The sequence below is a fragment of the Mesoplodon mirus genome (assembly GCF_964341445.2).
Source record: "Mesoplodon mirus genome assembly, chromosome: 2".
In the NCBI taxonomy this organism is placed as follows: Eukaryota; Metazoa; Chordata; class Mammalia; order Artiodactyla; family Ziphiidae; genus Mesoplodon; species Mesoplodon mirus.
The window spans coordinates 66,717,954-66,744,259 of NC_138977.1; the positions used below are offsets into that span (position 1 = coordinate 66,717,954).

Genomic DNA, 26,306 nt, shown 5'->3' on the forward strand with positions numbered 1-26,306 from the left:
CGGGCTCTAAGTGCATGGGCTTCAGTAGTTCTGGCACGTGGGCTTCAGTAGTTGTGGTTCACTGGCTCTAGAGCACAGGCTCAGTAGTTTTGGAGCATGGGCTTAGTTGCTCTGTGGCATGTGGGATCTTCCCAGACCAGGGCTTGAACCCGTGTCCCCTGCATTGGCAGGAGGATTCTTAACCACTGTGCCACCAGGGAAGTCCCTTAAGAGCCATCTTAAAATGTTTGTTGATAGAATTGCAAATACAGTATTTTGGATAGGATTTTCAAGTGTCCACCGTGGAATCAGACTATAGATCTTCATAAAGAGAAATGTGAAATGATAAGTACACACTCTCATTGTCCAACGTTGACAAAAAAGGAACCATAATTTCCAATTCGATGTGGACAAGGAGCCTTGCAGAGAGAAGGGTCTCGTAGACTTACAAATATATTACTCAGGTGCCCTAGATTCTTTTTTGTCTGTGCTGGTAAGAGGAAAGGAAAAATGATATTTACAACCCAGGCTGCTCAACTAAGAGATTTAGTTAAGGTTCCAGCAAGTGCCCTGAGCAACAATAACAATGTGATTGCATTCTGTGCTCTAACCTTAAAGGCAGGTCTCCAACGTTTCTTTGGTGTTTTCAGGCCCTCCATGTAAATACATACAGGCTCCCAGATGACCAGTTGTTTTGCTAAAGAACCTCTCTACACATCTAGAGTATAGCCTCTTAAACTCAAAACTTGTTTTAAAACCGTGGCTTATAAAACGTTTGGAGTTGGATTGCAATGGACTCATAAACATGTTGAATGTAGGAAATAGTGTTAGTTTATAAATCTGGCCTGTTTTTAGGTTGTGAGGTCATTAGTTTTTTGTTTTTGTTCCCGCCATTGGTCCTTGCTTTTTTGTTCTTCCAAATTATACTTGCCCTTGATGTATTTGGGGTTTTAGTCTGTTTGCCCTCCATGGTTGTTTCCAACAAGATGCCTCTGGCCTTTTCTCATCCAAACTCAACACAGATGTTTCCCCTGTATCACCACTGTGACTGCAACACAAAGCTAAGCTGTTTCTTTTTATTTTTTGCTTCAGACTTACTTCTAGGCTCCTGGACTGTGGGGAAGGAAGAGGGGGAACATGAGATCCAGTTAGTCTGGCCTCTGTGGGTTACTTCACCTCCCTGGGATGCAGCTTATGGGTCTATAAAATGAATGACCTGCACCATTTGCCCACTAAGATCCTTTTTTGCTCTAAGCCATGATAATACCCCAAATAAGATTACAGCATTTTATACTTTTGGCATTTAAAAAAATCAGAGTACTCCTTTCACTTGCTGCAGACTACATCAAACACTGAATGAAATGTAGTGGAAACAGGAGGCCAATCCTGTAATGAAAGGAGATGCTCATGTCCACCCACAACTTGGTGTATGTGGAGGACTTAAGTGGACTATAGACAGCTCTAGAAACGTGAGGAAGACCATATGTTCTACAACTAGGGCATTCTGCATTTCTTTATCAGTGGGAAAAAAAATCCCTGATACAAAGTTCCAGAATGGAGTCTTTTTGAGAAAGAGTAGAATCAAATGTGTGACAATACTATCAAAACTGACCAAAAAAAGCATTTGATTGGAGACACAATTCACAACATTTTATTCAAGTTAATACATTTCATTCAGTAATCTGCCGTATTATCCTTGGCACCATTAATAATAACCCCTTAATCACAAGAGAAACAAAGACTGGGATTTATGTGTAGAAGTTGATTTCCACCAAAACCAATTCATAGTCCATCATCATTCATGGTTATGCTTTTACTTGAGGCCTCTTTCTTGGGGGGAGGGGGACTGTTTCTCGTGTTTGCTTAAAATAAATAACATGACTTACTGTCATGGAAGGAAAATAAGGTCTAGTCCCTAGTGAACAAGCAGGGGGTCCTCCAGGAAAGGAGCCCTAAAGATTCCTTGAGGTGAGTCAGTAACCCTCCTGTCCCAACCAGTCAGTAGTTAAGTTATAACCAGGTGAATGAGAGAGGTAGTAACTAGTTGGAGAACCCATGGTGTAGACTCTCTAGAACAGGAATGGCTGAGTGAGTCAGAACTGGAGGGAGACATCTACAGTGTCTGGAAAAAGTGACCAAGAATAGGAAAGTGTGAAAAAGATATGGGTTTCCCACCAGGGGACCCACAGAAACATGGCGGTACCAGTCAAGGGCCGTCCTGCGCTTTTCTCTGATGCAAGGGTACACTGAATGGGTTCTGCAGCTTTCAGATAAAAATTGGAATGATGCTGAACAAGTGCAAAGTGAAATCAGAGTTTCCCTCCTTTGTTTGGTAAACACTGAGAGAACACCTGTGTGTGAGGCAATGGGACAGGTGCTAGAGGAAAAAACGAAGCTGTCTTTAAGATGTGGTCCTGACCTGAAGGTGGCCATCAGACCCTGCACATACAGAGTACTATGTCGGAGGGTCCGAGTGGAGGGAAGCATCACTTCTGGCTGGCAGCAGCAGAGAAAGCATTCCCCAGTCATTCCTTCTTGGTTCCCAGAATGTCCTCTGTGCCTCTGTGTCACCTCTTGGCCCACCCCATTCCAGGCACCTGCTTGTCTTATCTTTCTCCATAATCTGAAATGGAAGCCTGGGAGGAGAAGATCCCATCTCACAGGTGTCTAACAAATGTGGGTGGAACTGATGTGTTATGGAAGTGTCACTCTATTTTGGTCCAGGTGGGTGGAAAAAAAATTTGGGGAAAGGAGAGCTGATAAGATGGTGGTGGTAAGGGTAAGGTGTTTTAATCAGAAGGTAGGAGCAAAGATATCCCAACAAGCAAACTTAGTATGTGGCTTAAACCAGGTGACAGGGAGAATGCCAACACAGCCAAGGACCGCAAGAAGGTAGCTGGAAGCCCTCTGCCAAATAGGTTAGTCTGCAGAACTGGGAAGCTAAAATCTTTTCCTACTATCTACTCAAGTTTAACCAGAGCAGATGAAGAAACAATGAATAACTAGAGGGTCATAACTTTCTAGAAAGAGCAAATAAACACAGCACCCCCCAAAAAAGGTGAGGCTGAATGTCACTGTAGAGAGAGCTTTTGAACATCTTTTTTTTCTCCTAGGAACTTTATATGCTATATTTTCTCTCTTTTTTATAAATTGAAGTATAGTTGGTTTACAATATTATATTAGTTTCAAGTGTACAAAATAGTGATTCAGGCTTTTTTGGATATCTTTTTTAAGTTTGTTTATGGTGTCTTGGTCTGTAATCAATCAAGTAATAGAGAGACGCCATCCCAAAAAGGAACGTCTGCAGGAACCAGAGTAGTTGAGTCCAACTATTCGTGATGCCTTTAGACCTAAAAAAAGAGAAAAATTTATCCACCAGAATTTTAATGTTATGGTTTCACAGGAGTTATTGTCTTCTATAGTTTTTAAAAAACTTATTCCTTCTATCTATTTTCATGGGACTTATTTTGCGCTTTCCTCCAGCTTATTAACTTGAATGCTTAGTTTATTTATTTTCGTTTTTCTTGTGCATTTAGAATGGTACTTCCCTGGGAAGCAATCTGGCTATTGCCTAGGACATGGTATTGTGAAACTGTTTCTCAAGTGATTCTGATGAGCATATAGGGTTAGAAAGCACTGGGATGGCTTCAAAGCAAGTGTTTTGGACCAGATGTAAATCTATCTTGGCCAACTACCAGCTTGACCTTGGGCAAGTCACTCACTCTCTCTCAGAATCAGTTTTTTCGTCTGAAAAATAGGAATAATAATATTTATCTCACCAAGTTTTGAGATGATTTTTGAGATAAGTTATCCAAAGTGATTAGTAAAGGGCCTGGCACATGGTAATAATAAATACCTGTTTATACAGCCATTCAAACTAAACTGCTTAACACCAAGCTCAAAAGAAAATGGCCCAGATGAAGTGAATGGTTTGCTACAGTCTCATCTGTATATAAATAAGTCTCATGTGGATGACTTTTAATTTAAAACAAAATTTTTAAAAATATATGTAAAAAATATATAATTTTCTACACTAACAGATTAAAGGAGAAAAATTATATAATCATCTTAATAAATGCAGAAAAAGCATTTGAAAATTTCAACATCCATTCTCAATACAAGTTCTCAGAAAACTTAGAAAGAGAATGGAACTTCTTTATTCTGACAGAGAAGGTCTACACAACTCTAGAAAAAACACGAGGCAGAATGCTGAAAGCTTTCCCTTTGATTAGGAACAAGGCCAGGATGCCTACTATCACCACTTCTGGTTGACACTGGACTGGACGTACTAGCCAGTGCAACGAGGGAAAAAACATAAATAAAAGGTATACGGAATTGAAAGGAAGAAATAAAACTGTCTTTATTTCTAGAGACAATTGTGTACCTAGAAAATGAAAAGGAATCTTTTAAATTATTAATGATGAACTATTAGATGAACAGATGAACTATTCGAACTAAAAAATGAATGTATCAAGGTCACTAGGTGTGAGGTCAGTAGAATCAACTATATTCATACATTCTACCACCAAACAATAGAAAAATGAAATATATATCAAAGTGGGCCAGGATGTACAAGAAATTCACGTTTACGCAGCATTATTTATAATAGTCAAAAAAAAAAAAAAGAAAAACCCAAAAAACTAGAGGCTTAAAAGTCTGTCAGAAGGAGGATTTGTTAAATACATTAAGGCACATCTATATAATAGAATACTATGTACTAGTGAAATGAGGTAAATTCATAGGTATAGACACAGGAAAACAGGCATATATGACAATAGAAAAAAGTTATACAAGAGTTTATATCTATATGTATATAGATATGGTGGCTATAAAGTCGAATGTTCAGTCCAGTCTTATGTCTGGTTAAATGGAATTCATCAATTTCTTTTTATTGCTGGATAGTGGGATGTGGGGTAGGGCTTCCAATTGTTCTACATGTCTTCATGATTCTTTCACTTAAATGTATTACGTTCATAAGTCAAAAGGAATATTGATTCTGGTTTACAGTCACCAATGATACACTGCAACACGTTAGACCATAAAAAAATGATTTCAGGAACGTGAGAATAGTGCCCTAACCTCTCTATGCCTTTTCTCCCACTGCCTATCAAAGAACTTGAGAGCAGGATGTTCAATTTGAGTCTTTTCGTTTTCATTAGAGGCTGCAAACGACGATAACAAAATAGGTGTAAAGTACTCCGACACTATAATGTGGAGGGCTGGACCACACACCTCCGAGCTAAGCTCTCACTGAGAGCCTGAAGAGGTCGTCAGACAGAGGTACTACTGCTGCGGCACTTCCTATCCCAAGTCAGCCCAAAGAACAGCTTCAACGGAACCACGCAGCCTAACAAGAGTCCCCAGTAATTTGGGGGAGGCTTAATAGCTAACTCAGACGTTTAACTACTGGTACATGGCTGCCCAGGGAACTGCACGCACTTGCATTTATCCTGCTGGACGGATAAGGAAGCTGTCATCGTGACCCTTACAGGTCTTGTGGAAGGGCACTGGCATGGGTGAGCTTAAAAGCAACCCCGCCCCAGAGGCCTAACTAAAGGGTAGAAGAGATCTCAATAAAAGGGAAACTGCCCCCCACCACGACCCCCATTACAGATCCTAAGGGAAAACTGCAAGTGACATACTGACTGAGGTCTGAAGGAACCATCAAGGGAACTGCAGAAGGGAGATCCCTAGTGATGGGCGGTTTCTCAAAAATCCACCAAGGCTCCTTTGGAGAGAAAGAGTCAACAATGGGTTTGCAACCACCACAGCACCCAGCAGACTGTGCTCTGCTTCCGCTAACTACTCCCAGGACCCCAAGGGGCCACAGGCAGCTGTCGCTAGTGAACAGGGAACAAAGCTGGAATGAGAGGGAAGCCATCAACTACCCCCTCTTCCCCACAGCAGGCTGCTGAGCCCCAGCTGGAGGAGAACAGATGTTCTGAATTAGATAAAAGTTCATAGTTTTAATGAATAGACTGGACTTGACCAGATAATATGAAATAGTGACTGGAAAATCTATGGACCTGCTTCAGATATCGTCCAGGGCTAGGGTGGGAGACAGACAGTAATCCTTGGGGGAGTGGAGACGGGCGAAAAAATAAAGCTGCTTTCTCCTCCTCTCCTAGAAAGTCCAGCTTGTTTAATAAACCAGAAGGTGGAGGAACATAATCTATTTAAATCAGTTAGCACTGTCTGGCATAGTGTGCACCCAAGAAATATTAATTACTTTTATTATTAAAACAATAAAGTATCTTATTTTCCACTTTTAGAATACCACAGAAACAGAGGTGGTAATTAATCTTGACCAGAAGAAAAAAAATCAATTGCAAAGCAATCTGGCATTACTATAACCATCTCTTTCATTACACCATACTTTCTGTATGCTTACATAAAGTCTAAATGTAAAGAAAAGCTTTTTCAGTTCTCTCACATTGTATTATCCTGCACTGGCAACTGCAGAGTAGGGTCTAGTCGCAGGACTTTTAGCTTGCAACGCATCCCAGAATCACCTACAGACCTTGAAAAAATGACATGTTCCTACCTCTGAAGCAAGGCTACTACATTAGGATCTCTGGGCCTGGAAACCAGACAAGTGAATGTTGAGAAGGCTCCTCACATGATTCAGTTGTGAAACTAGGCTGAGAATCATTGGGCTAGGTCAATACAGCTCTTTTTCAAACTATAAGGCCAGCCTCCTAATCTTTTCTTCTAGTTGGGGCTATATAGAGACTTTTGAAAAAAAGAAGAAAAATCATCTAAATTAAATGACTAAATAATTGACTCATTAACACAAATGAATTCATTCATTAACTATTTACTGAGTACTCCCTCTGAGTACTGAGAGAGGCTCAGTATTAGGTGTGGGGATTCGACTCTACCTGAGAGTGTTCTCGGCCTACAAGCGCATGAATTATTTACATGTGGCTACTCTCAACTTATATTAGATACCAAGAGAAAAGCGACAAAGACCTATTAAAAACACTTACCTGCACAATACAATGGCATACAAGGACTCTCCCACGTGAATCAGCCAGGCAAGCCAATACCTGAAACAAAAGTCAGCCTAGTTCAAGGTGATGGTTCTCTGCTGATGAAATCTAAAACAGAAACCCCCAAGAGAAAGATGCTTTAATGTGAACTAGCACCACTCTTAGAAGGCAACCAGGGGCCTTCCAGGTCTACAGGGACACTGGAGCTGCAGGGTCCACACCCCATTTCTGCAGCTCTCCTTACCAACTGTGCACGAGGGTGTGATGATGCTCCAGCAAGTACTGAGTGAAGGGGCCCAGCGGCCCTAGGCTCTGATAAGGAATAGCCTCAGGCCAGAAGATCATCCACTGAAAGAGAACCAGAAGCACAGAATGCTTATTAGGTCACTTAAATCTATTTTTAACCGAGGCTATTAAATAATCCTGATTCTATAAGAATCAGACCAAACAGAAACAGACCAAAGAAACTCTGAACTAAGTCATCTGGGCTTCCATTCTTTACTTCTATTTTCTGAAAGCGATTCTACTGGGAGATTTATGCTGAGGAAACTCTGTGGTTATCAGACTTAGTGCACAGGTTGGCTGACTTCTGTTATTAATGAATTACACAATTTAGTCCCCAACCTACTTTTCTGGGTATCTTTCCTGTATCCTTTAAATGAATTCTGTCTACCAAACAAAAGTCGCTGCTCCTCTCAGTAGAGATTCTCTGTCTTTTTGATTCCACATCTATGTCATAACATGGATATCCTCTCTAACCCTTCTTACCCATTAAATTCTACCCATCCTTTAGGTTTACCCCCATTTTCCAAGCAATTCCAACTGCCTCAAACATTCTGCTTTGTAAGCCCTATCCTGACTTGGCAGGCCTAGAACTGTCCATCAACTTGACCTCCTTCTTTTTGAGTTCTACTCAAACCTGGCTAAGCCCTAGTAACCGTGCGGACGCAAAGACAGGTACATTTTCAAGCAGAAAGCTTGCAAGCCCACCGACCTTCCGCTTACGCCGATAACCTAGGCAAGCGCCAGGCGCGCAAGCGCCAGGCCCCGCCCCCCCTCAACAGCGCCCCTCGCCCTACGGGAGCCTGGCGGGCCAAAATAGATGCACCCCGCGCTACACCTTACCCCGAAATATCCCAGCCCCAGGACCGTGACCAGCGAGGGCAGGGGTTTGGCTGTACGGAAATAGGAGGTAGCAGCCCCACCGGCATTCGACTTCGCTACCACCATCTTGAAAGATCTAGACACCGAGTCATGGGGTGGGGAGTATTCCCTGCCTTCATATAGGGAAAGCGTGGGCAGCCGGTTTCTCAAGATCTCAACACAGGCGAAAGGCGCGGGCAGACGGCTGCGCCTGCGTCTTCTTCCTGGGTCTAGTCCCCTGGCTTAGAGCGCTCGAGAGCCGCGATTGCGCCTGCGCGACCTCTCCTTGGTCGTAGGTGCGGATCTTGTGGCTCAAGGCAGCACTCTATCCCCTCGCATGGCCTTGCCCAGGGCCCGCTACCCTTACCGTGTAATAGCCAAAGGAGAGGGTGATGACGGTGACCCAGAACAGACTGCTCCTCTGGAAGTACGTCTCATCTTCTCCTGCCTTCCCCATCGCTGCAGCACGTCCCAGGGAATGCCGAGCAGGCCACCTCTGCTCTGGAGGAAGGCAAGGATGGGGGCGGGGCCATGGAAAACACTCCTCCCTCCTCTCACCTACCTCCCCAGAGGAAGAAGAGTCTGTGGGCCTGGAACTCTGAAAACGAATCTCCATCGGCTCTGGCCTGGTGGGCTGGTTATCACCTTGCAGGGGAGAGCCCTCACTGAGTGTCACTTGCTGGGGCTTAAGATAATGGTGTTGGAATAGATGGTGCTTTATGCTCTTAATGACTATGGATCTAATTTTTGAACTTCAGCTCTGCTGTGCTCTGTGGGAAATGTAAAAAAAATTAATAAATAGAAACTGCAATTAAACAGACTTGGGATACTGGAAGGGGGAACTCTCACACTCTGTGACGTTAGCAGAGGCTGATAGGGAGAAGACCAGTCTTCTTTACTGGCAACGACTCAGCCAAAGAAGACCCATGGACCCTTTTGTTTTTTATAGCCCTCCCAACTTCCTTTTCTTCTTACAAGTGTAAGAAGAACAACAATGTCCCTGGGCGGGGCGGGGGGGGGCACATGATTTGTGCTGTGGCTCACTGTGGTTGCAGACCCTAAAGTGTAATTCTTTGCTTATCGCAGAATAAACCCATCTTTCCTGGAGAAGTATTTGGCAGTCTGTTTGTTTCAGGTCAATAGAAATAGTGCTCTTTCTCTTCATTAGTAAAGATGTATGGACTGATATGGTACAGCACTTAAGAGAAGGGGCTGTGGAACAGATACCTGGGTTTACTTTTACCTCCTGGCTCTGCCAGTAACTTTTTGTGTAAGCTTACACTAGTTACATTACCCACCTGTGCCTTAATTTCTCTATCTGTAAAGTGGGGATACATTGGTTCCTACCTCAGAGCTTTTGGGCGAATTAAATGAGTTAGTACTTGTAATAAAACCGCTGTAAAGCAAAGAATGTTTCCCACCATCCAGTTGTACAAGGAGCAAGTCATTAGCCACTGCAGTTGCTGACCTACAGGACACCCTGAAAGGAATTCAGGATGAAGAATAGCATGACGCACTCAGTGCTTTGGGAAAACAGGCAAAACAGGCCCTTAGATGGTTAGATATATTTCAGGAAAAAAATTTTATGAACTCAGATTCTTGCATTTTCCCATACTTAGAAAAGCACTACAATCATTATCTGAGATATCTGTTCCTCTTGACTAGCAGTAACCTTCTACTGAGAGGTGTGCTTGATTGCATGTGCTCATTACCCAAAATCATATATGCTGGCCTCTCCCCCTACCTCCTCAGAGCTATCTGAGAGGTTGTCTCTTGGTCTGTAGTCCCCAGTAAGGCACTGCATAAACTCAACTCGTAGCTCTTACATTGTGCATTTTTCTTTCAGTCAAAAGTGCTCTTACATTGTGCATTTTTCTTTCAGCACTCACAAAAGTGTCCAGCCCATAGTGCTTTATAAGTTTTGGTTATTAATATTACTGAGCCTTTGGCGTCTTTGCCAGGCCCCTGTGCTAAGTGCTGTATCATCAATGCTAGGTGGTAGGCACATCAAGCCAAAGTGTTCTGATGAGACTTCAGGAGAGAAAGGTGGTTTCACCTGGGCTTTAAAAGCTATTGTGAAAGCAATAGCTGATATTTATTGAGCACTTACTATGTTCCAGGCATTGTTTTAGAAGTATTAGCTCACTTAATTCTCAAAACAGCTCTATGCTGTAGACTATTGTCCTTCATTTGAAAGACAGGAAATAGCACAGAGAAGTACCCGAAGTCATGTAAATGGGTAGGTATACTGGAAGTCAGGTGGTAGCTGAGTGTTCCAGTACTCTTAAGGACTACTCTATATATAACGTATGGGATATTTCCAGAACTTTTTCAGTTGACATGGAAACAGCCAAAGTTGTTTCCTAATTTTTTTCATGACTGTATTTGGGTATGTTTTTTTTTTTTTTTGCTGTACGCGGGCCTCTCACTGTTGTGGCCTCTCCCGTTGCGGAGCACAGGCTCCGGACGCACAGGCTCAGCGGCCATGGCTCACGGGCCCAGCCGCTCCGCGGCATATGGGATCCTCCCAGACCGGGGCACGAACCCGTATCCCCTGCATCGGCAGGCGGACTCTCAACCACTGCGCCACCAGGGAGGCCCTGGGTATGTTTTAAAGAATGGTTTCCAGAATGTGTGACACAGTCCATTTCCCAGATAAACCACAGTGCCTGTCAATATCAGGTTTACCAGGGCTCAGCAGCTTTGCCTAGTTCTAATCTTTCTTCATCACATCACCCTCTTGGTTCTCCTCCCTCTCTGAATACTTCTATTTTCTCAGCTTTTCTTTTACTGCTTGTCCCCTACATACAGGTGTTTCCTATTATCTTCTCTGTGTTTACAGTCTTTTTGAACTTTTTCACCTCCGGATGACTCTAAAGCAATCTCTCCAGGCTCAGCCTCTCTTCAGTTGCCTGCTGGTCACCTTTACTAGGTACGGCACCACACCTTACAGACAAGAAGTCCACTATTATCCAGAGTCAGTCCTCGCCAAGACTCCCCTATTTACATTAATATCATCTTCATTCTTCCAGGCACCCAGACTCTTCCCTTTGGCTGCCCTCATATCTAGTCATCTGTCAAGAGTTCTGTTGATTAAGTAACATGATATCTCATCTTTCTGGATTAAACTGAAGCCAAGTGCCCCTAAAATCAAGTTACCTTGCTGAATTTATGATTTTTTTATTTTTGAAATTTTTATTGAAATATAATTGAGTTACAATGTTGTTTCAGGTGTACAGCAAAGTGATTCAGTTATACATATATATTCTTTTTTAGATTCTTTTCCATTATAGGTTATTACAAGATACTGAATTGAATTTATGATTAATCTCTCTATCCAAAACTTTCTTTTCTTTTTCCCATCTGACCATTAATCTAATGAACTAACTAACTGAACACTAATCAACCAGAGTCAGATGACTAAAATTGCTGTTGTAGATATCACTGTTAACGTACAAACTCAGGTTGTTTCTCCAGGGTGAGAAAAGCTAATACACCCCAGAGCCATGGACCACTTGTCTGAGAATCATAAGCCAGGGACATCCTGATTCCCCAAACTATGATTAAGAAATGTCACAGAAATATCACAGAATGATGATTAATCCCAGCCTCTCTGTTCTTCCCCTTTAAAAAACCCGTCACTCAGGGCTTCCCTGGTAGCGCAGTGGTTGAGAGTCCGCCTGCCGATGCAGGGGACACGGGTTTGTGCCCTGGTCCGGGAGGATCCCACATGCCGCAGAGCGGCTGGGCCCGTGAGCCATGGCCACTGAGCCTGCGTGTCCGGAGCCTGTGCTCCATAACGGGAGAGGCCACAACAGTGAGAGGCCCGCGTATGGCAAAAAAAAAAAAAAAAATGGAGTGGTTCTGAGACTTGTAATAAACCCTGACCTTGCTGCAAACACCTGATGCCAGAGTTTGGCTTTCTATGCCACAGGCACATGAGCCTTTGCTGGTTACAAAACCATGGTTTAATTTTTACTGCCTCCCTGGGTCATCCCAAGTGAGGTATGTTCTACCACTTCAATAATCTCTTTTTCAAATTTGTCCTACAAGTGACAGGGTAATCTTCCACAAGTACAGTTTTTTTAAAAAAAATTTATTTATTTCTTTATTTATTTTTGGCTGCATTGGGTCTTCGTTGCTGCACACGGGCTTTCTCTCGCTGCGGCAAGCGGGGACTACTCTTCGTTGTGGTGCGCAGGTTTCTCTTTACGGTGGCTTCTCTTGTTGTGGAGCATGGGCTCTAGGTGAGCGGGCTTCAGTAGTAGTGGTGCGTGGGCTCAGTAGTTGTGGCTCGCGGGCTCTAGAGCACAGGCTCAGTAGTTGTGGCACACGGGCTTAGTTGCTCCGTAGCATGTGGGATCTCCCTAGACCAGAGCTCGAACCCGTGTCCCCTGCATTGGCAGGCGGATTCTTAGCCACTGCGCCACCAGGGAAATCCCCACAAGTACAGTTCTGATCAAGCCTTTACCTTACCAAAACTTTTCAAGAAATTCCCTAATTTCAAGCTATTTTTGTTTAGTATTTCTCTTCAGGTGTTAAATCTGCAGTGAGGAAGTTATTGGAAAGTAACTCATGTTAGAATAAAAGTTGTTGAAGACAAAATGGCTTGGATCAGAGGACTATTGGAAGCTAGGTTTCATATCTTCCACCACTTTTCTCTGAGCCCAGCAAGTTACTTAGCGTCCTGTGCCTCCTCTTACTATGAAAGGGAAGAGTAGTACAGCCCATGACCAAAGGGTCTTACCATTAACCCGTCATGCACACATAAGGAATCCAGAAGAAGGAGCCAGAAGATCTTTACTCAGACGTGAGTAGTTTATGTCAATCTATAAGAAACCCACAGTCAACTGGAGATGTCAGCTGGAGATTCAGAAGGTGTTTCTCTCTTGTATTTAACTCACCCGCTCCCCATGTAACAGGAGTAGCTAATTTTTTTTTATCCTCCAGGTATCCTAGACCTCCATCCCCTACGGGTTGGCAGAGAAATCTTTCACTCCTTTACATTTTATCTCTCTCTCTCTCTCTCCCCTTTGGGTGTATTAATGACCTAAACATTGAAAACAATAAAGAAAATATGAGAGAAGAATTTTACAACCTTAGAGAATAGGGAAAGAGACTTCTTAGCAAGATATTAAAATTATACACTGTAGAGGGAAAGAAAAAATTTAACTTCTTCTCAATTTAAAACTTCATTCCTTATTTAGAGTTTATAATAAATAACAAAGTTACTTGTTTTACTCTCTTATGTATCACTTACATCTGGTTCCTTGATAACCTCTGAAGTAGTGTTCAGCATTCCCTGCCAGATCCTAGAAAGATCTCGAAGGTTAAAAATGTAATGGAATTTTGCAGGGATAGGGAGCATTTGAATCTTAGTCATCTGCCATAGTCGGAGCGTCAGGGGAACCAGTTTCGTCACTGAATCTCTCACTTCTTCTAAGAAGCCCCTTTGGGTACAGTAGTATCCTATCCCAATCACACCTGAAAGGGGAAAAAAGTCATAACATTTTGAGTAACAGTTCAAATCACCTAAATGAAAATGAAAACATTATAATGTAGAGTACAAATATAATTAAACATTTTAATAGTTAACCACATATTAAAGAAATTTCTATTAAAAATAAAATAAAATAAAACTTCATTCTTCTGAAAGGCACAATAAATAAAGTTGAAAGACCTGGAAGAGGAATTCTTCAATATATATGATAGATAAATAAGTAAAAGACATGAATTGGAAATCCTTAAGAAGGAAGCTTGAACAGCCAAGGAACATGAAAAGGTGTTCAACCTTAATGGCAATTTGGGATGTGCAAAATAAAGCAAAAATAAGATACTTTTGTCCCCCATTAGATTGGCCTACTAGGTATGAAGACACATGATGATAAACTATAATAATTAAAAGCATTTGGTATTCGACATGCAAATCAAATAAACCAATGGAAAATGATACTCCAGAGACAGATCTGATATATACTCAAGCATTTATTTTATGATAAAGATAATGTGCGGGCAGAAAAATATTCTCTTCTTCCCTTCTAGGTTTTTTGGCTGATCTAATAATTTAAACTGATTTAAAACAGATTGTCACCCATATCAGCCCCTGAGGGCTAAAGGATCCTTGCCTTGATTTATCTCTGTGTTTGTTTCAAAAGCACCTGGTATTTGAGAGAGATGTTTTGCAGCTGTGCTTAGAGATATGTAGTGGTCAGCCACCCTGAACTGGCTCTGACTTGACCACAGGAACATATCTGCATAGATGAGACCTGGAGGTGTCTGGAAAGTTACCTTTGCTTCATTACCATGCTAAGATCTCTGCCCCAAGCGGGAGATCTATACTCTGCTAGGCACAATTCATGCATTGTGCAAAGAAGCATGGAAGACTGCGCATGCTCCAGCTGCCCCAGGCTGGCTCTGGAAATCTCTGCCCCTTTCCTAGAGCCCTGATGATATGCCTGCCTCCTACCCCTTAAAATTCCCCCCCTCTCTTAGAGAGAGAAGGTGTTTTGAGAGCATGAGCTCTCTCTTCTCCATTCCCTGATCAATGAATAAAATTTCTCCTCTGCTATACAGAAACTGGTTTTGTTTGATTGGCCTTTGTGACTCTGGGCAAAGAAAGAACCCACTGAGGGGTCACTGACCTGTTGGGGATTGGTAACAAGATTAACAGGATAAAAAAGCAAACAAAATTATACAAGTCCCCGTACAGATTTGAAAACTCAAAGGGTAGTCAGGTCATTGAAACTCATATAACATCCTGACATGAGGAAAGGGGCAGGGGTTTGGGGATACAGTGGTGAGGAAGGCCATTCACAGGAAGGCAGAGGAGATGTTTGGAAAACCAAGGCTGCCCTGTTACACAAGTAAGTTTCCTGGTAAAAATATATCTCTGGTAATAGCTCTCTTTCTGGTACAGTCTGCCTTGCCAGTGTAAATTTAGGCAGTTGAGGGAGAGGAAAAGAACTTTTCCTGAATCTTCGGAAATTTGATTGCCTTTAGCAGAAAATAATCCTTGTGCCAAGGTGCCATATTTTGGGGTGACAAATTCTGCTCCCCTTCAGCAACATTTCAAATTAAGGAGGAACAAATAAACTATTGATTGGTTATCTATTTGGGAAAAAATATTTTAAACTCTAACCCCCCCAATACAAATACACAAATAATGCAGTATCACAAGGTACAGAGATAATAGTACCCCTAAGCAAGTTCTGATGACATGGCTGTAGGGTAGAATGAGCATGTGCTGATATAGGAAACCCCTCACACTTTCCCAGGATCATGGGGAACAGAGGAGAGCAATATAAACAAATCTATGGAAATATGAATAGAGTATTGTGTATCCAGAGAATTAGGAGCAGTTTGTTGTTGCAAGAAGGAACAATGTGAAATTGAATGAAGGAAGGTGAGTCTGGAAGGGCAGGTAGGGTCTGATCATGAATGGCATTAGGTGTCAAACTGAGGAGTTTTGACTTGATCCCTTAGCCAAGGTGAGTCAGTGATGATTTTTTTTAAATCAGTGGAGCAAAAATGTCTGGTGTACATTGGAGGTAAAATTTGAAGCAGGGAAAGCAGAGAAGATGAAAGATTGATGGAGCAATACAAAGTGAATAGAGAAAAATTTGCATCGCTCATTCGAATATTCAATAAACATTTGGTAGGCCCTGGAGATACACCTGTGAACAAGACAAGTGCAGTCCAGGCTTCAGGTTGGGCACAGTGTAGTTCTGATGACAGGCAAATCAATAGGGATGTACTATGAGCAGCATAATTTAATGTTTTAGTACAACCATTTTGACCTTATGAGATCATGCATTCAAGGGTTGCAAACAGAAATATCCTCATGACATTAAATTGAATGAAGGAGGTAGAAGTAACCTAGTAGGGTGTGGTAAACACTGGGGGAGCCAGGGTGTGTTTGTCCTCACCTAAAAAATCTTCAAATTCAAATAATGGTGATGATTGATGATGATGATGGTGGTGGTTATGATGATTAGATTTTTTTTGCAGGATTTTGGCCTATAGGACACTGATTTTTTTATGTGCTTGGGAAGTGGTTAGTTTAGAGGTAGCGTAAAGTAAAAAATAAATGTTAGCTATTCTTCTTCTTTTGATTGTTCAGTGAACCATCTATTGGTTCTTCTATATGAGAAAAAGAAGCAAGCAAATGGCTAGAATTCAGTCTGAGAAAATCCAATTCATTCAATGGGCAATTTACATAAAATCATCTCAACAAAACCCAGTGTGCTCAGAGCCAATTTGCTGATCATCAGTTTGCCAAATTCACCATTTATGGAATGTGGCTTTAATACTTCAATAGGGCCATTAGATAGCTCTGTCAGACATGTTTATTTTTGGTCACAGATGAACTTTTCTGTTTATACTAATATTTTGTGAATCTTTTAACATGTCATTTCCTGTTTTGTTGACTTAGAATTTTTAAGGGATTTTAAAACCAATTTCTCAGACAGTACATTGTATTTGTTATTATGATTAGATTTGGCTCTCACAAATCGAGGTGTGGACTTCCAGGGCTGGTTTGGGGGCTCCCATGGGGCCCTTTGGCCTGTTCTCTTTTGACCCCACTAGGCTTGTGGCCTTGTGATTAACCTTCCCAGACAGCCTCATGTCTGTGTGAATAATTTTACTCCTTTTTGTGCAATATTGCTGCACATGGCATACAGTTTGACAGAGATCAACTCTCATCATGAATAACCAATATTTCAGAATAGGGTAAGGGGTGAGAGAAATTGAAATTGTCTGAAAATTTCCCTTTGATCACATACATTGAGAAAGAAAAAAAGTATTGTCTAGAGGCAAACGCAACATCCTTGTAAAAATAAAAACAGAAAAAAATGAATTTGCTTTTGGTTATTTTCTTCTAAAGTCACCTGGAGCTCTTCATAGCACTTGAAGCAGATGTATAGGCCAGGAGGGCAGAGGGTATCTCAGTGCCTGGAAATGGCCTAGCCTGGTTGGAGCTAAGAGTTTGCAGGACACCACGGAGTCTCAGAAGTGAGGCTGAAATGGAAGTTGTGGCCAGGTCATGAAACTCCTTTTTAGGCATTCTAGAAAGTTCTGACATTTCCTTGCAAGTGATCATTGGGAGGTAAGTACTTTTAAAAGTTCAACCTGAATGTTGGTTTTTTGAGAGCAGAGACTGCATTTGTGCTGTTCACAGCTGTTACGCAGGACCTGGTATATGTTGGGCTCTTACTGTTATGAGGTGTTTTTTAAAAGTATAAAAGTCTCAGTGGATATCCTTTGAAGCCAAGGTTAATTTAGAGAATCTGAAGTAAGAGAGTGTAAGAATAAAAAAAAATGGCCAATAATGTTTGATGACTTAGTGGGGAAGATTAACCATAAGCTTGGGCATTTGAGGCACTGATTTGTTGGCTTTTGCCAGCAACCTCTAAATAATGGAGTGGGAAGGGAGGCAGGATTGACTGGAATTGAGAAAAAAATGTAAAGCAAGGAAGTGAAAGTGTCTGGTAAAAATGGTGTTTGGAAGCAGCTTCATGGAGGAGGCCACCGAGTGTGAATTCAAGCTTCTGAGAGAAAAAATAAAACCAAAAAAAAAAAAAGTTGATCTGAACTTTGAATTATTGGGGGAAAAAAAGCCAGAGAAATCTGGTTAGGTCCACCTTATTTTGGTTTGCTCTGCTCTCTTGGTCTCCTAACTTCTTCAACACTTCCAGCCCCCAGAATATTCTCTTCAACTACCTCAAAGCACCTGGTACCGCCCAAATGGACTGGTTGGGCTATCAATGCCTCTGACTCCAAACAGACGGCATAGGACCCAACTATAGTCATAACTCACTAATGTGACCACCCAGGATCTCATCTGCCCATCAAGTCTGTTCCTCGTGCTTTTTCTTTATTTTGGTTGGTGAGTCATGATCTATTTTGGAATCAAATCAGAAACACGGGCTCTCCCTCCACCTGCATCTCAGCTATTAACTTGCTTATTTTAAAAAACCTTACTTTTATCTGCTTTATGGTCCTCTAGGAATTTTCCTCTTCTGAGAATCGATGGATATAAATGCTATATATCTATATAGGGCTGCTATAAGATTTAAGTAAGGTTATGTGTGAAAGATTTATTCTTTGGGCTTGCCACATAAATTTGTAGTGATTTATTTAAGTAGAAAGGGGGACATGTGAATCCTTCTGAAGTCAGATGAATTAATGTGAAACAGCTGTCAAGCATATGATGTTTGTTTGGTTTTTTCTTTCCATACCTAGGGTATAAAATAACCTCCCATACATTTGGGAAGAAAACCCCAAAGGCCTGAAGTTTCCTCATCTGTAAAATGGAGGTTTTGGTTATCTCAAAGCATTGCCTAAACCTCTCTGCCCCCAGTGTTCTCAAGTCTAACTGGGGATAAAATAATACCTAGTTTATAAGGGTATAATGGGGATTAAATAAGAAAATTAGATTCAGTTGGTTATCAATGAACAGAAGCTGGGTTTTGAAAAGGTAGATTAGGTGGGGTTTTGAAAAGGTGGTTCCAGTAAAGTGATTGAGAGGCGTGTCTGAGGCGGAGCCATGTCTGGGGCTGCATCTAAGGTTTATATACGGTGCGCACCTCAGGGGTGTATTGGTGCTGCTCCAGAGCTCATCACTTTTTCACTCCAAAAGACCCTGGATTAGAGATTCAATATGGGTTCCAATGGTGAGTTTCTTTGGTGGGAGGCGGCCTACCTGGGGTACTAGTGTTTTGCAGGGGTCTGAGCTTGCATCTTTAAAAAACATAGATTTATAGGCTGGGGACAGCTCATGTCACTGATGTAATTGTCTGTGGTTTCTGTACAGTGGAATTTGGCAGTAGGACTTTCTGAGAGGCTCGGGGATTTAAAAATGAACTTTCTGTTACATTAAAAGGGATTTCTTGGGCTTCCCTGGTGGTGCAGTGTTTGAGAGTCCGCCTGCCAATGCAGGGGACATGGGTTTGTGCCCTGGTCCGGGAAGATCCCACATGCTGCGGAGCGGCTGGGCCCGTGAGCCATGGCCGCTGAGCCTGCGCGTCTGGAGCCTGTGCTCCACAACGGGAGAGGCCACAACAGTGAGAGGCCCGCGTACCGAGAAAAAAAAAAAAAAGGGATTTCTTGTCAAGTATAGCTCAAAACTGGAAAAAAAGAAAAAGTAGAACCAACCTAAATATTCAACAACATGGAGCTGGTTTAAAAAAGATTTCTATATTATATATATATATATATATAGAAGTATTTTTGAGTGAAATGATATGTCTGGGATTCACTTCAGAATAATGGGGGCGGGAGTTTGTTGAGGAGATGAGTGGAATGGGTGGGTGGATGAAGTGAAATTGGCCATGTGTTGCTATATATCAGAGTTGAGTGATGCGGTCATCAAGTTAATTATTTTCATCAGCTCAGCAAAGTAGAAAAAGATCCAGGCCTCCCTAACTTGGTCTGAAATAATCCCAAAGCAGTCGATAAAGACTAAAGATTGCTTAATGGGAAAAGTTACCCTGGAATTTCCAAATTAAAACTTCTTTATGAAGAGCTCCTCTTCACTTTGTGTAAGCAGAGATCCAGATTTGGAGTCTCTCAGTCTGCAGTGAGGGGACTGCCCAGTGAGAACAGCTCACAACCTATAATAATACTCAGACACTTCAACTTGCTGGAGTGTGAAGATTAGATTAGTTACTGTATGGGGACAAAAATCCAGACAGTGGTCAAGGAATGTCTCAAACACAAATAATGGTAATTTCCTTCCCATTCCCCGTAAATGTTTCCTCAATGAAGACTAGGAAATGAGAATAGTATAGAGTGAACTCTGCACAAACTGGAGGTTAACCCTCCAGTTTGTGCAGAGATGTGGCAGGGAATGTTGTTAATCTCATCTGGGTTGAGCCCAATCCCACAATCAACAGGAAGTGTCAGAAGACAATTAGGGAAAGAAGCCCCAGTTTTGTAAAATCCATCTCTTTGGGACAAATCTTTTCTGTCTTTTTGTGACCATAAGCATGTCATTTCACCCCTTGGAGACAGTGCCATAAGTTATACCTCCTTTACCTTGGGATGTAACAGAAGTTGGAAGACATTAAGTGCCTCGCCCAAGGGCATGAGCAGAAAGAGACAGAGGCTGGAGGTCAAATCTAACTTTCAGACCAGACGGGGCAGTGTTCTGCTCTGCACCTCAGCTGAGGAAGAGCCTCAGCTGAGGAAGGAGGCCAATTCCCCCTCGGCTCAATATAATATCTTTAGTTCACATATTCTTTCCTTAAGTTTCTTGAAAATCCTGTGCTAACATTGCCTTAATTTGTATGTTTTTTATAAATCCAATATTCTATATAAATTCCCTTAAAAAAATTTTTTTTTTTCCTGGAAGCACTGAGGAATATTTTTTTTTTTTTTTTTTTTTTTGCGGTACGCGGGCCTCTCACTGTTGTGGCCTCTCCCGTTGCGGAGCACAGGCTCCGGACGCGCAGGCTCAGCGGCCATGGCTCACGGGCCCAGCCGCTCCGCGGCATGTGGGATCCTCCTGGACCGGGCACGAACCCGCGTCCCCTGCATTGGCAGGCGGACTCTCAAGCACTGCGCCACAAGGGAAGCCCCCACTGAGGAATTTTTATCTTTACAGTCTAATAGTTTTTTTTAGGATATGTCTTGGTGTTAATCATCCTGAGTTAATTTTCTTCAGTACACTTGATTCGTTCAGTAGATTCAGGTCTTCTATTTCTGGAATATTTTCTTGGATTACTTTATTATGATAAAACACATTAACAAAATTTACCATCCAAACCGTTAGGTGTTCAGTTCAGTGGCATTAAGTATGTTCACATTGTTGTGTTACCATCATCACCATCCATCTACAGAACTCTTCTTGAAAAACTGAAACTTTGCACTCATTAAACAATAATACCTCATTGTCCTCTTCCCTCAGCTCCTGGCAACCAACATTCTACTTTAGGTTTCTATAAATTTGATCACTCTAGATACCCCATGTAAGTTGAATCATACAGTATTTTCTTTTTGTGACCGGCTGATTTCACTTAGCATAATGTCCTCAAGGTTTGTCCGTGTTGTAGCATGTGTCAGATTTTTTTCTTTTTCAGGCTGAATAATATTTCATTTTATGTATATACCACATTTTGTTTATCCATTCATCCGTTTATGGACCCTGGGTGTCTATCTATTGGCTATTGTGAATAATGCTGCTGTGAACATGGGTGTACAAATTTCTGTTCAAGTACCTGCTTTCACTTCTTTTGTGTATATGCCCCAAAGTGGAATTGCAAGATCATATCGTAATTTTATTTTTAATTTTTGAGAAACTGCCATACTGTTTTTTCATAGTGGCTACACCTTTTTAGAGTCCCAGTGACGGTGCACATGGGTTCCAATTTATCCATGTCCTTGCCAACACTACAGTTATTTTCTTTTCTTTTTTTTTGATAGTAGCCATCCTGAAGGGTGCAAGGTGGTATCTCATGATGGTTTTGATTTGCATTTTCCTAATGATTAGTAATATTAAACATCTTTTCATGTACTTAATAGCCATTTGTATATCTTTTTTTGAGAAATATTTATTCAAGTGATTTGCCCATTTAGAAAATCAGGTTATTTGTTTTAATGTTGTTGAGTTGCAGGAGCTTCATGTATTCTGAATATTAACCCTTTATCATATATGGAGATATTTTCTCCCATTCCTTAGGTTGCCTTTTCAATCTGAGGATTGTGTCTTTTGATGCACAGTTTTAAATTTTGATGTAGTCCAACTTATTTTTTCTCTTGTTGCCTGTGCTTTTGGTGTCTAAGAAATCATTACCAAATCCGATGACATGAAGATTTTGCCCTGTTTTTCTTCTAGAAATTTTATAGTTTTAGTTCTTACATTTACCCCTTTGATCCATTTTTGAGTTGATTTTGTATATGATGTTAGTGTCTGACTTCATTCGTTTGCATGTGAATATCCAGTTTTCCCAGGACCATTTACTGAAAAGACTAATCTTCCTCCATTGAATGGCCTTGGCACCCTTGTCAAAAATTATTTGAATATACATGTGAGGGTTTATTTCTGGGCGGTCTGTTCTGTTCCATTGGTCTATATGTCTGGGTTTTTTTTTAAATTTTTATTTATTTATTTATTTATTTGTGGCTGTGTTGGGTCTTCGTTTCTGTGCATGGGCTTTTCCAGTTGTGGCGAGCGGGGGCCACTCTTCATCGCGGTGCGCAGGCCTCTCACTGTCGCGGCCTCTCCTATTGCGGAGCACAAGCTCCAGACACGCAGGCTCAGTAGTTGTGGCTCACAGGCCTAATTGCTCTGCGGCATGTGGGATCTTCCCAGACCAGGGCTCGAACCATGTACCCTGCATTGGCAGGCAGATTCTCAACCACTGAGCCACCAGGGAAACCCCTATATGTCTGTTTTTATGCCAGCACCACACTGTTCTGATCACTGTAGCTTTGGGGAGGGGGAAGGGTAAGCTGTGTAATAAGTTTTGAAATCAGAAAGTGTGAGATCTCCAAGTTCTTATTTTTCAAGGTTGTTTTGGCTACTCAGGGGCCCTTGAGATTCCAAATGAATTTTTCTTTATCTGTAAAAGAAATCCCATTGGGATTTTAGTAGGGGTTGCATTGACTCTATAGGTCACTTTGGGTAGTATGGACATCCTACCAGTATTAGTCTTCCAATCCACAAACACGTATATCTTTCTATTTATTTGTGTCTTCTTTAATTTCCTTCAGCAATGTTTCGTAGTTTTCAGTGTATACCTCCTTGGTTAGATTTATTCATAATTTATTCTTTTGATGCTGTTGTAAATGAGATTTTTAAAAAATTGTTTTTGGGTTGTTCATTGTTAGTATATAAAAATGCAAGTTATTTTTGTGCATTGATTTTTTTTTTTTTTTTTTTGCGATATGCGGGCCTCTCACTGCTGTGGCCTCTCCCGTTGCGGAGCACAGGCTCCAGACGCGCAGGCTCAGCGGCCATGGCTCACGGGCCCAGCCGCTCCGCGGCATGTGGGATCTTCCCGGACCGGGGCACGAACCCATGTCCCCTGCACCGGCAGGCGGACTCCCAACCACTGCGCCACCAGGGAAGCCCTGTGCATTGATTTTTGTATCCTGCAATTTTGCTGAATTTGTTAGTTTTAACACTGTGTGTGTGTGTGAGTGTGTGTGATCTTTAGGTTTTTCTACATATGAGATCATGTCATCTGTGAACAGAGATAATTTTACTTCTTCCTTTCTTATGTGGATGCCTTTTTAATTTATTCTTCTAACCTAATTGCTCTGGCTAGAACTTGCAGTACTATGTTGAATAGAAGTGAAAGCAGGCATCCTTGTCTTGTTCCTGATCTTAGAGGAAAAGCTTTCAGTCTTTCACCCTTGAGTATTATGTTTGTTGTGGGTTTTTCACATATTGCTTTTATGTGGAGGTAGTTTCCTTCTATTCATAGTTTGTTGAGTGTTTTTATGATGAATGGGTGTTGAAATTTGTCAAATGCTTTTTCTGCATCAGTTTAGATGATAATATGTTTTTTTCTTTCTGTTAATGTGGTGTATTACATTGATTTGGGGGAGTATATTAAACCGTCCTTATAAATCCCACTTGGTCATGGTGTAAAACTGTTTAATGTGCTGTTGAATTTGGTTCATTAGTATTTTAAGGATTTTGCATCAATATTCATTAGGGATATTGTTCTGTAGTTTTCTTCCAGTGTTTTTTTGGGGGGGTGGGGCGGTCTGGTTTTGGTTTCAGGGTAATGCTGGCCTCTAAAATGAGTTTGGAAGTGTTCTCTCCTCTTTGGTCTTTTTAGGAAGAGCTTGAAATGGATTGGCATTAATTTTTAAAATGTTTGGTAGAATTCACCAGTGAAGCCGTCTGGAGATGGCTTTTCCTTTGTTGGGAGATTTTTGATTATTGATTACTTATTCAGTCTCATTACTTGTTATTGGTCTGTTCAGATTTTCTTCATGATTCAGTCTTGGTAGGTTATGTGTTTCCAGAAATTTATCCATTCTTCTAGGTTATCCAATTTGTTGGTGTACAGTTGTTCATAGCATTCACTTGTAATCACTTTCATTTCTGTGACATTAGTTGTAATGCTCTCATTTCTGATTTTTATTTGAATCTTTTTTTTATCTAGTCAAGGACTTGTCAATTTTATTCCTTCAAAAATCAACTACAGTTAACCCTTGAACAACATGAGTTTGAACTGTGTGGGTCCACTTATCTGTGGATTTTTTTCAGTAAATATACGGTTGACCCTCCATATTCATGGGTTTTGCTTCATGCTGTTCTACATCATTTTGTATAAAGTATTGAGCTTCCTCGAATTTTGACATTTGTGTGGGTTCCTGGAACCAATCCCCTGTGGATACTGAGGGATGACTGTATTCGTTTTGTTGACCTTCTCAATTTTTAAAAAATTCTCTATTTTATTTATCTCTCTCTGCTTTGTTATATCCTTTCATCTTCTAAGTCTGGGTTTAGTTCTTTTTCTAGTCTCTTGAGGTATAAAGTTAGATTGTTGATTTAAGGTTTTAAAATATTTATAGCTATAAACATTCACAGCTATAAAACTTCCTTTAGCACTGTTTTCACTGCATCCCATAATTTTTGGTGTTATGTTTTTCATTTTCATTTGTCTCAAGGTATTTTTTTTTTTTTTTTTTTTTTTTGCAGTATGCGGGCCTCTCACTACTGTGGCCTCTCCCATTGCGGAGCACAGGCTCCGGACGCGCAGGCTCAGTGGCCATTGGCTCACAGGCCCAGCCGCTCCACGGCATGTGGGATCCTCCCGGACCGGGGCATGAACCCGCGTCCCCTGCATCGACAGGAGGACTCTCAACCACTGCACCACCAGGGAAGCCCTGTCTCAAGGTATTTTCTAATTTCCCTTGCAACTTCTTTGACCCATTGGTTGTTTAAGAGTGTGTTGATTGATTTCCACAGATTTATGGATCTTCCAGGTGTCCTTCCGCTATTGATTTTTTTAATAGAAGGGAATTTATTATTTATTATTTTAAAAAGTTTATGATTTTTTTGAATTTTTAATTTTTTATAAAATGTTTAAAGGTTATACTCCATTTAGAGTTATTACAAAATATTGGCTATATTCCCTGTTTGTACTACACATCCTTCTAGCCTATCTTACACCTAGTAGTTTTTAAAAAAAATTTTATTGGGGTATAATTGATAAACAATGTTGTGTTAGTTTCAGGTGTACAGTAAAGTGAACCTGTTATACAAATACATATATCCACTCTTTTATTTTATTTTTTTTACTTTTTAAAATATCTTTATTGAAGTATAATTGATTTACAATGTTGTGTTTTCTGCTGTACAACAGAGCGTATCAGCTATATGTATACATATACCCCCATATCCCCTCCCTCTTGAGCCTCCCTCCCACCCTCCCTATCCTACCCCTCTAGGTCATCACAAAACATCAAGCTGATTTCCCTGTGCTATGCAGCAGCTTCCCACTAGCCATCCATTTTACCTTTGGTAGTGTATATATGTCAGTGCTACTCTCTCACTTCGTCCCAGCTTCCCCTTCCCCCTCTGTGTCCTCAAGTCCTTTCTATATGTCTGCGTCTTTATTCCTGCCCTGCCACTAGTTTCATCAGTACCATTTTTTTAGATTCCATATATGTGCATTAGCATACAGTATTTGTTTTTCTCTTTCTGACTTACTTCACTCTGTATGACAGACTCTAGGTCCATCCACCTCATTACAAATAACTCAATTTCGTTCCTTTTTATGGCTGAGTAATATTCCATCGTATGTATGTGCCACATCTTCTTTATCCATTCATCTTTTTAGATTCTTAGATTTCTTGTTTCATTCCATTGTGATTGGAAAATATACTTTGTATAATTTCAGGGTTCTTGAATTTGTTAAACCTTGTTTTGTGGCCTAACATGTGATGTGTTCATGTGTAGTTGAGAAGAATGTATACTCTATTAGGTGGCATGTTTTGTATATGACTGTTATGTTCAATTAGTCTGTAGTGTTGTTCAAGTTCAGTATTTCCTTATTGATTTTCTGGGGTTTTTTAATCCATTATTGAAAGTGGGGCATTGAAGTGTTCTACTGTTATGTTGTTGCCTATTTCTCCCTTCAATTCTGTCAATATTTGCTTCATATATTTGGGAGCTCTGAAGTTTGGTGCATAAATATTTTAAATTGTTATATCTCCTTGGTGAATTGACCC

General features: G+C 41.0%; 2 protein-coding genes across 4 annotated transcripts in view; one reads left to right on the top strand and one right to left on the bottom strand.

Moving 5' to 3' along the window:
* The window catches only part of LOC309812881 (uncharacterized protein), a 126,044-nt gene that overhangs the window by 27,964 nt on the left and 71,774 nt on the right, over positions 1–26,306 (top strand). For both annotated transcript variants that reach the window (XR_014295411.1, XR_014295412.1), the window contains exon 5: positions 24,772–24,969. The gene's annotated coding sequence lies outside the window, so the exon portion shown is untranslated. The remainder of the gene's footprint in view (positions 1–24,771; positions 24,970–26,306) is intronic.
* Positions 1,609–8,639, bottom strand: TMEM254 (transmembrane protein 254). 2 transcript variants are annotated; one of them, XM_082637144.1, is made up of 4 exons: positions 8,482–8,639; positions 7,216–7,319; positions 6,969–7,028; positions 1,609–3,329 (listed from the first exon to the last, which is right to left on the bottom strand). In XM_082637144.1, the coding sequence occupies exons 1-4, from the start codon at positions 8,569–8,571 to the stop codon at positions 3,209–3,211; spliced, it is 375 nt and encodes a 124-aa protein (XP_082493270.1). In that variant the 5' UTR covers positions 8,572–8,639; the 3' UTR covers positions 1,609–3,208. The 2 variants fall into 2 exon arrangements, with proteins under 2 accessions (XP_082493270.1, XP_082493269.1); XM_082637143.1 differs by lacking the exon at positions 8,482–8,639 and adding an exon at positions 8,097–8,335.

Bases quoted from the DNA above. Each gene is read 5' to 3' on its own strand.
- TMEM254 (XM_082637143.1), bottom strand. From the start codon at position 8,201: ATGGTGGTAGCGAAGTCGAATGCCGGTGGGGCTGCTACCTCCTATTTC. The intron at 7,320-8,096 runs GTAAGGTGTAGC...GTTCTCTTTCAG, and splicing joins TGGGGCTGGGATATTTCGGG to TGGATGATCTTCTGGCCTGA. The intron at 3,330-6,968 runs GTAAGTGTTTTT...CTCTTTTTTTAG, and splicing joins TATGCCATTGTATTGTGCAG to GTCTAAAGGCATCACGAATA.